Source organism: Phymastichus coffea, unplaced genomic scaffold, assembly GCF_024137745.1.
Source record: "Phymastichus coffea isolate CEN01 unplaced genomic scaffold, Cenicafe_Pcof_1.1 PCOF00147, whole genome shotgun sequence".
NCBI classification, from domain to species: domain Eukaryota; kingdom Metazoa; phylum Arthropoda; class Insecta; order Hymenoptera; family Eulophidae; genus Phymastichus; species Phymastichus coffea.
Window position 1 is genome coordinate 155,049 of NW_026706958.1, and position 9,773 is coordinate 164,821.

Consider the following 9,773-nt stretch of genomic DNA (forward strand, 5'->3'; position numbering starts at 1 on the left):
CGTACAAACGTTTGCTACTCTGAGTCCGTTGTAACCAGTGAAATAATACTTGCTTTGATTTTATTTTTCAACGTATTCAGACGCACAACTTTTTTTATACGGAATGTTTCAAACTTCGGCAAAATCATTGCTTATCTATTGAATGGTCTATGAAGTATATTGAAGAATTCAATAATTTAATTACCCTTTGTAATTGGTTTCCGGGAAAGAATTAAAGAATTTTATTTTTCAAGAAACGACTTGTTCGCCAGAATGAAAATAGAAAAATTTGTTAGGTAGCTTGGCAAATTTCAATAAATAAAGTATTCGGATGAATAAGTTGAATTGGCGATTTTCACAACTCGACTTTTAAAACTTTATTCTAGAATGACGTAAATTTTACCCAAAGAAATTTGAACCCACGCCAAGTTTCAGATCCACGCGTGCATTATACATCGCTGATTTCTTTCTATCCACTCTCTAAAATATACTCTGATGTTTTTTATCCGTCATTTTTATTGCCATTATGTACAAGAAGTTGAAGAGCATAGAAATAACAAAATTGATGAGATTTGACTGCGAATCCGTTTTTGAAAACATTTTGCAATTCACTTTTTTGTTTTTCTTTTGTCAAACCTGTGTGGCAATTAGTGCTGACTTCAATTATCATAAATTCAAGAGTATTCTGCAGATTAAAGCTGACTTGAATTGATAAATTTATAACCGCTTGCATTTTCCTCTCCGTTAATCGCATGGGATTCCAGTTCGTTCAAGTACAGTGGTAATCTCGCTTCGTCTAAAATTCATAAAAAATCGATGAGGCTTTTTCGATTCGTACCCGCGAGTTCTACTCACCTATTTACCACGCTTCTTCTATTTGGCAGGTTCGTCTTTAGCAATCGGTTGAGTAGCTTGCTCACAAACGAGAGGCTCGTAATTCCTCGGGGTGCGAAATTCAATCTCAAGACTATTCTTCATCTTCTCGGCGTTTAGTATTCGCCTGGATGCACGCATAAGGAACATTTCTTCGTTGGGTAGCTTTGCCGGTGGCGCTTTGTTTGGTATAACGTTCACCTTGGTGCAGCCGGAACAGCACTTGTTGCCTGCACGCCCAAATTGCCAGGTAAGCTTTTAGCTGCGATGATTAATTTAAGCCGGCGGACGAGCGCGCAGCTTTGCCAAGAAGCTATCTTTTGCGCTTTGAATAAGTAACACTTAATGAGTACGGTTTCGTTTAGAAAAGCACGATTTTTTTTTTGTGTTTCCTTTTTTCATTTTCTAAAACGAAACATTTCAAAGAAACAAGTATTCGTTATTTTTTGTTATCATCTGCAAAGACTTCAGTGCGCTGTCATCATTACGTTAATAATTTCATTACTATCTATCAAATATCAGTGCGTTAAAAAACTATTATCGTCATTGAATATTATAACTGCCGAATACTTAGAAGCACCTGATACATACGTGTTGTTGACATGAATGTTATTGATAAGTCTAGTCAGCAATCGAATACGAAAGACGCGAAAAAATTAACAAGCGACTAAGATCAGTGTTTCTCTCTTAGAATAAAACACGTATCGCTCTTCGATTAGCGTAGAAATCCAATAGCGTGTAAACGCGTGAAGGCAAGTTATTTTACTATCTAGCGTGCTTCAAATACTACTACGATAACCTTTGTATTATGCACTATATATACTGTTATATGTGCAATAAATTATATTTAATGAATTGTAATGATGGAGAAACGTACCAATTTCAATTGTACCTTGGTTTATATATATGAAAAGTTACCTTCTGTGTCCTCGCAGTCGGCCGCCAAACTGGACGACACGGGTCCATCAGGTGGATAGACGTTTTGTATACGACCAACGTTCTTGGCTACTCTCACGGTAAGCACGTTTTTGCCTACCTCGTGACTGATCTCATCGTACGGTAAACGAGGTTCGACTGGCGGACAACACGGCTGGCACGCTGACACGTCCTTTTCTTTTTTGTTCATGAGTTTCGTCTTCTTTAGACTAGTATAATACGTACTACTTGATCACTTAATACTTCGAAGTAGTGGTGTTAAAGTTTTTTTTTCCGAGTTTTTAATTTTTTTAATTTTACTGGTTCAATTTGCCGGATAAAATTTAGAGGTTACTACCGAAACTGATTTATTTTAGTTATGTGAAGTCGATTGTTTTTTTTCCAAAAGCAAAAAAGAATACGTCAGTTCTACTTTTCTTACTTGAAATATTGAAATATTAAAAAAAATGGAAAGTTAACTTTCTAAAGTAATGAGACGCGAATACTATGATCGCTCTTCCGATCCGCAACTACGACTGTCCACTAATGTACTATACTAGACTTAGCTCGCGCGACAGCAGGGTGTATATCCTATGCTGCTCGTAAAGTTACGTACGTCTCGTCGTTGCCCCAAAATAAGATCGAATTCTCATGTCAAAAGCTCGAGGACTATAAGAAATGGCGTGGATAGGGAGCCTCGCGCGACGTCTAGTTTGTTACGAAGTATACAGCAAATTATCGTATGATACAAAGTACGCGCAGTGAAAGTTCTTTTACTTGTTCGTGTAGTGAGCTTCTGTCAGCCGCGTATCGACTAGAGTATTCTGAAGTTCTTAGAGCATCGCGTGTCTCGTTTTTTTCTCGAACGAGCGGACACACACACGTCATGGACAGACTGTAATTGTCGATAAACGTCTTTTTTTGTCTAGAGAGTCTTCGATAGGCTACGTAACGTCTACCAAGTTCTGAAGATGATTGCATGTAAAAGAGAAGTTCATAAAGCATCGCGTGCCTCAATGTCTGCTCGGACGACCGAAAGCCACCTCAGTACGCGATAGATACATTGTAATTATCGACAAACGTTGTTTTTTATCTAAGAGAAATAGTCGTCCGTACACGTATAGTCTGGCAAGTTTTGAAGATGATTGCTATAGGAGAAGTTTATGGAGCCTGGTCGTATGACCAAGACTATGTTGAGTTTTGACCGTGTTCGACGATAATTGCAGATCAACGTTTATTTTTTTTATTCGGAGAAATAGCTTCCCGTAGGCCACGTATCGTCTACTAAGTTTTGAAGATGATTACATATAACGTCCAGCAATAGAAGTTCGCAGAGCATTGCGCGTCTCAATGTCTGTTCGGATGATCAAAGACTATGTCAGACTTCATTTCTTTCGAATTACCGCTGGATATACTATAATTGTTATAGAAGTTGTACCTTCGAGGGGTAGCATTCGAAACCTGCAAAGTTTTGAAAACATTTCATATGAAATAGCTAAAGATGTCCAAAGACCTTTGCTAGTTTGGATCTTTACGAAGATTAAAGTTTGCAGTCTTTAAACACCCTCTGAACTTTCGAATCATTGATCAGGGACTTTTTTTACCTCAAATAGTGCGTATACTCATTTGAAAGCCCATCTCGCCTACTTTGAGTTCGTAAACTCATAATACTCATAGGCTCATAATAGGCATCATGATACTACAGGTTCTAAAGTACTTTTAAAGTAATCAGAATTAGCAGCTATAAACTTAAAAAAAATCGACCATATTGTTATAAATTAATTAACGTTAATTATAGTTACAGCGTGGAATCAAAGTAATTGTAATGAAGTTAACATTAAAGTCGCAATTTTAGTTACACAGTGCACGATAAAAAAGACAAATATCATATGCAAACATGAGTCGAAAGATTTGTGACGTTGAATTTTTGTATGAACGTTAACACCAACTTTAAATTACTATTTTGCGTCAAAATCAATATTTTGTCAAATTTACCATACCTTCAAATTAGAAGTCAAGCTATATACACTTTGCAGGTGGCTGCCCCACGAAGTAACTAGAGATGTCTATAGAGCATCGCTTGTTTCGATTTTTCTCTAGATAAAAGTATGTAAGCTTTAGCATCTTTCATTCAATATTGATCCAGCCTGTTTTAAGTTATTTTCCAAGATTTTTATATTCTTATCTAAAATAGTTATCAGATTTTTTTAAATCCTATGTTTTTGTTTTCTTAGGCGTAGTTTGACTTTTTATTTAGTTATGAATTCGAACTATAATGTAAAATTAAAATTTTTTTAAATTAAATTTATTTAAATTTAAATTTTTAAATAACGGATTTCAAATTTTAAATCATGTTTGCTTATCGAATCTTTTTATGGATATTTAAACTAATGGAAGCGATGATCAGAAAAAAACATAATAGTATTTTGATGGAATTAAGAGATTTTGAAAAAGAGACACAAGTATAAAGTTCTAATCACAGATTTGATTATCGTTGAATTTAAATATAACATTTCAACCATGAACTAAGAATACTATGTATTATTTTGTGGGATTTAGGAATATATAGCACGTGGACTAGTTATAAAAATTTCATTGGTTAGAAAAAAAAACATATTATAAGTAATTTTTAATTAAAAAATTTTAGTATCCGAAATGTTATTAATTTCCGTAAATAATTACTCTGTGTGATAATTTTTACAATGATACATAAGAGTATGGTGATCGATAAATTGATATAGACGTGTAATTTTCTACCTATAGCAGATATAACACGACTATAAAGAAAAAATACGTTCAGCCGGATAAAGTGGTCAGAACGCAAGTTTGACAAATGAACCTTACACCAACCAATTTGCTAGCTGGAATTGCCTTTGATACGTACTTGTAAAAAATAATTCTAGTTATTTTTATAAGTAATCATGTAGTTAATTCTCTCTTTGATCAGAACATTGCTGGCTGTAGTCGGGCTCACTTCACCAATACATTGAGAGATGCGCTCTTGTAGTTTTCTCTATATTTTTCATTGTTGGTATTCATTCTTTAATGGACATGATAACAGCAATGGTCGGAAAGCAGGATTCACAATTGATATTTGACTAAATGTAGAAGTTTATATGCACGTAATTATAGGTCCATTAAAATTATTCCGTTTGAAAGCCACGACTTCAGCTTCATCTATATTCGATTTCTCATTTGTTATATGATATGTTTATCTACAGTCCATTGGTTTGCATTGATCTTTTATTGCTTTATTACTGTATTTATTTCATGGTATCTGGTATGGAATACATATTTCATTCTGAAAAACAATTGTTTCTTTTTATTCCTTTTTTATCGCAAAGTGATTAGTATTACAAATGAAAAAAATATATACGTCTATACAAGTTTTGATAAAAAGTATGTGTATGTATGTGTAAGGCTGAAAAATATTTTTGTTTATACTAGTCGAAGAACTCACTTGAATTAGAATACATATATCTAACGCCTCGGGTGGTCAGTCTGGATTATTGTTATTGCATGCTGCTGTACAAGCGGTTAGGCACTTACGTTGGTGTTCCATGAGTGCTAAGAACAAGATTTATAGAATTTTTTCTTTAGTCGCTTTTTTATAAACTTAATGTATCGACTACTTTAACGAGTGTCGAATTGTAAGGGATGAAGAGTAGCAGAAAAACAAGAAAAAAAGGATGTTTTCATACAATGTTTATGCTACTTCCTTTTATTTTTATGCTGTGTAAATGCTATGTTATGTAGTTCTATAACTGACATAAAAAAAAGCTGGTTAGAGATTGGGAAAAAACCAGTTTACAATGTAAGGTAAGTATATCGCCGGCAACAAACTGTAATAAGCGGCAAGAAAGGACCAGATTGATTGTTCATACGAAGATCTGGCGTTATACTACTTTTCCCTCGTATTTTTAGCAAATGAGAACCTTCGTCTTGTTTATGGGTCTTACAGAGACGCATAACAAGGAAGCAAGCTTTCTGCGAGGTCTGCAGCCTCCAAGAACTAATTCCTTGGAGCTGTAAGAGGGTGGCTTCAGGGCGACGATGCACAACCAGCGCCCGTCCACGTCAATGGGTCAGGTCGGAGACGCGAACGAGCCTGAATAACTAGTTCGTGTTGGCAAGTCTTCAAAGTCTCGGATGGCCAACTCGATGCTTCTCGTCGCCGTCTTTTCAGGTGGTCGTAAATGGACCCTAAATTATAATACTCCGCGTGCGCACGTTTTCGATCACGCTGGGTATAGCGCACATAACCCAAATCTCAAACACGTTTGCATATTTCCCCGTTTTGTAATCACCGTCATTTTAATAGTCGTGATGTATCCAGCGAAAGCACTGTTCACGTGACTATCACCAGTCGAAATTAACAGCACTGAGCTTAGTCTTCTGCTATACAAGTATCATTTTTTCAATTTATTTCATATTTTTATAACAAACGTTCGAAGTTTAAAATTATAAATATAATTATAAGTTATTATAAACTTCAATTACAATCACAATAAATTATTAATTATAAATATAATATTTAATTGAAACACGTCGTCTATGTTGATAATGTGATACTTTCCGGTAATTATAATTTCTAGAATCACTTGTGATGCTTCGATACTGTTCCTGGTGATCCGTTCTGCATACTTTAGGTATTTAAGAAATCCTCTATCTGCGTTTGCTCAAAATATATCTCAAAGAATCAAATCAGAGACATTGCATTTACTTTTACTAGAGATTGTTAACGTACATGAGTTTGAATTTTTCAAAATTTTTATACCATTCAATTCTTTATAAAAGAAAATGTTAGGAATCTGTATCTCGACGAAATTTCTGAATGTAATATTAATATTGCAAATAGCCCAGAAACGAGATAAAATTCTCATAATACGTATTTAATTTGAATATGTACTGTATTCACTGTTCTATTCACAACATGAAGAGTACTTACAGGAAAAATTTTCATGTAGCTTGGGCTTCAATCTGGCAATATACCTAAGGAGCATCAACATGAACTTTAATATAATAACATCGTTATATCGAGGAGAGAGCTGAGTGCAGACTGTCGCGAAAAAAATGTTCTAACCAGCGATGCAGCCAGTGCGCAGGTCCCAGTAATGAGGGGCTGTACGGTGAAATTAGACGAATTAGATGTCATTCACGAAGTTTTTCGTGTATAATGCAAGCGATCGACTGGTCTTTTGTGTTTTGCGATCAGAATGCTACTGGCTTCGTTAGAGGTAGCTTCGCATAAACACTAGTGAGTAATGCGCTGACATCGTTTGAATATTATACTAATCTTTGAGAGAATTATTTCGATTTAACAAAATCTTTTTCAGTGACTACGCAAGTCGCGAAGATCGACGATGAAAAAGATTCGCAAAGAACTTTTAATCAGATGTGCCAATTGTATGTGCGTGTATTAAGATTCGTAGCAGTGTTGCCGTTTGAGGGACGAGACTTTACTTTCATTGGCACTCGGCTACTTACTTGTTACTTATGTACCTCCAGCATGATTCTTTGTTCCATGTTCACTGTATATTGCTGCACTTCGGCAATTAGATCTTGAGAAATTTCTTTCCTTTTTCAGATTGTCGGACTAAATTATTTTATCGATCTTAATAATTAATTATTTTATCATTACATCAGACTGAAAGAATTGTAATAATGTAGAATATAGGTTCTTTATCGAGTCATGACTACTATAAAAGTTTAGTGAAATAGAAAAATTTCGAAATTTTTGATAATATTCCACAACATCTTATGTTAAAAATTTAAATTAATATAAATATGAATGGTTCTTTGGATTATAGAAATCAGTACGATTGCAAGACATAAGCGAAATGATACTAGTGGTTGGTTTAAATTTTCGTTTCAATACCATGATCTATAAACGGAAGATCTTCGAATCGTTATTCAACGAGTCTCGATCCCTATGGAGTTTCTGCACTGGTCAAGGCCAGTCAATCGTCAAGTTATATGAGCAAAAAATCAGACGAGTCTACAAAATGTTCTTTCTCAGCTGCATTTTCGTAAATATCATGTATCCTATGGAAGCATTGTTGACGCGGCTTCCTCCACTCGAACCCAATGGCACTGAGCGCAGAAAATTGCCTTACAAGTATAGTTTTCTTTCTATTGAGCACCTATTTTTAAATTATATCACCTCACAATCAATTAAGTGTTTTCAAGCAATTTGAATAATTTGGTATCTGGAAAAAATAAGTGGCAATATCTATTCTACTTGATACTTCCATTTCACTCACATGTTTTATCGATTCATTATTCACAAGATCGGCTTCAATAGAATCTGAAAAAATCATTTATCACGTTATATCTTCTCACATTAAACCAAAAAATCTATTTATCATAATAATCAATTATGAAATAAAACTTATGTAGCTGGTTCACGGATAACATGGAAAATAGTTGGCCAGGCTATTGGGTGATCTTTGTGATTCAAATGGTTGTAGTTCAAAACGGAATAATTTACACTGCAGTTTGCGACACTGCTCTGCCTCTCTTGATGATGATCAGCTCCGAATATTTTAGACATCTGAAAGATCGCATAAATAATTTTATTGAAAATCCAAATTTAAAGGAATCGGATCAAATACTTTGTATTTATTTTCATCAAAGACTACTAACGTACGTGAGTTTAAGTTCTGCCAATTCGATATTTTACTTATTAAAAAAAAAAACTATAGGATATAATTTTTTAATGAAATTTTTTAATGAAAAATATTTCACAGTTATATTCTTCATCGAGGCATTTACAAATATTATGAATTTTTTTTTGCTCCATTTACAATAATAAATGAACAGACTAATGATACATACAGGTTTTGCGCCAAATTAGGTGAATTCGCTGGCGCGATGCTTCTAACACAAATTCTGAGTACTGGATATAATATATCTCTCATTCTAATAAAACTCGTCAGTGTAAGTACAAACAGCCTATACATAATTCATGTTGCTCAACTAAAACTGTTATTGGATTTTTAGCCAGACCGCGACAAATATAAATACTTTGCATTACTGGGCACATATCTATGTCAATTGTTTATGGTTCAATGGGCACCCGATCATTTGCACGATGAAGTGAGTATCCACATTAAATATAATACAGTTAAATCCATATAATTTTGCTGCATAGTTTTTTATTGTGGTTGCAAATAGAGCGAGTAGGTGGCATTTGCTGCTTACTCTGCATACGTCGGAACTACGCATAGCACGATTCTTAGTAAGAATTTGTTTACTATAATATTAAGAGCTCAACGACCTGTGCAGTTTTTGGCTGGTGGCTTTATTCCATTGTCTCTAGAGTGTTTTGGCAATGTACGTACTATATTCAGACGTGCTTATTGACATAATTACCAAAAACTTTGTTTTACAATGTTGCAGATGATAAAAAATGCATTTTCCTTCTTTACTGTACTACGTAATTTTGACTTGTAGACGATGTTGTACAATCGCGTCCGTGACAGTTTCACTGTTTTATCAAGGCACTTGTATTAAAAGCAGCAGCAACAACTAATAAGTTTTCGATTGTTGTAACTAATCGCAGGTCGACTAAGTTCATAAATATCTTGCTACTGTAATATAGGACACATTTATTAGATGAAAACAAACTGAAAAATAAAAACTTCGGATCATAAGAATACGCGCTTTTATGAATGTACACATACAACACATATCAATTGCCCTATTTAATTTGAAGAATTTAATTACATCCTCTTTTCTATTATATTATAATATTATATTTTATGTTACCTTAAGATTAAATTTTTAACAAAGAATGTATAATTTCTCAACATTCATTAGTGAATGTTGTGGAAAAGTTGTTTGCTAAGAGACGTTTGAATTTTTCCTGCTAAAATCACGAAATTCATATCCAAGCGTCCTATGGTCGTAGGATTGCTTACTCTCCTTTATCTGAAAATCATAATGTTGATATTGTAATGTCCAGCGCAGTTATTCTGATAGTATTTTAACAATTGGCATGTATA

At 34.2% G+C, this 9,773-nt stretch overlaps 2 protein-coding genes across 2 annotated transcripts; one reads left to right on the forward strand and one right to left on the reverse strand.

The window, feature by feature from the left end:
* Nucleotides 1-511: 511 nt before the first annotated feature.
* Nucleotides 512-2,277, reverse strand: LOC131672298 (uncharacterized). The gene is made up of 3 exons (XM_058949430.1): nucleotides 1,771-2,277; nucleotides 835-1,082; nucleotides 512-775 (listed from the first exon to the last, which is right to left on the reverse strand). Exons 1-2 carry the CDS (start codon nucleotides 1,976-1,978, stop codon nucleotides 853-855), a joined length of 438 nt encoding a protein of 145 aa, XP_058805413.1. The 5' UTR covers nucleotides 1,979-2,277; the 3' UTR covers nucleotides 512-775; nucleotides 835-852.
* A 5,369-nt stretch (nucleotides 2,278-7,646) lies between these two features.
* LOC131672302 (odorant receptor 49b-like) lies at nucleotides 7,647-9,257 on the forward strand. Its single transcript, XM_058949434.1, has 6 exons — nucleotides 7,647-7,885; nucleotides 8,167-8,412; nucleotides 8,517-8,706; nucleotides 8,770-8,865; nucleotides 8,953-9,102; nucleotides 9,169-9,257. The coding sequence occupies exons 1-6, from the start codon at nucleotides 7,647-7,649 to the stop codon at nucleotides 9,220-9,222; spliced, it is 975 nt and encodes a 324-aa protein (XP_058805417.1). The 3' UTR covers nucleotides 9,223-9,257.
* Nucleotides 9,258-9,773: the final 516 nt, after the last annotated feature.

Bases quoted from the DNA above. Each gene is read 5' to 3' on its own strand.
- LOC131672298 (XM_058949430.1), bottom strand. From the start codon at position 1,978: ATGAACAAAAAAGAAAAGGACGTGTCAGCGTGCCAGCCGTGTTGTCCG. The intron at 1,083-1,770 runs GTAACTTTTCAT...TTGGGCGTGCAG, and splicing joins CGACTGCGAGGACACAGAAG to GCAACAAGTGCTGTTCCGGC.
- LOC131672302 (XM_058949434.1), top strand. From the start codon at position 7,647: ATGATCTATAAACGGAAGATCTTCGAATCGTTATTCAACGAGTCTCGA. The intron at 7,886-8,166 runs GTATAGTTTTCT...AAACTTATGTAG, and splicing joins CGCAGAAAATTGCCTTACAA to CTGGTTCACGGATAACATGG. The intron at 8,413-8,516 runs GTACGTGAGTTT...AATATTTCACAG, and splicing joins TTTCATCAAAGACTACTAAC to TTATATTCTTCATCGAGGCA.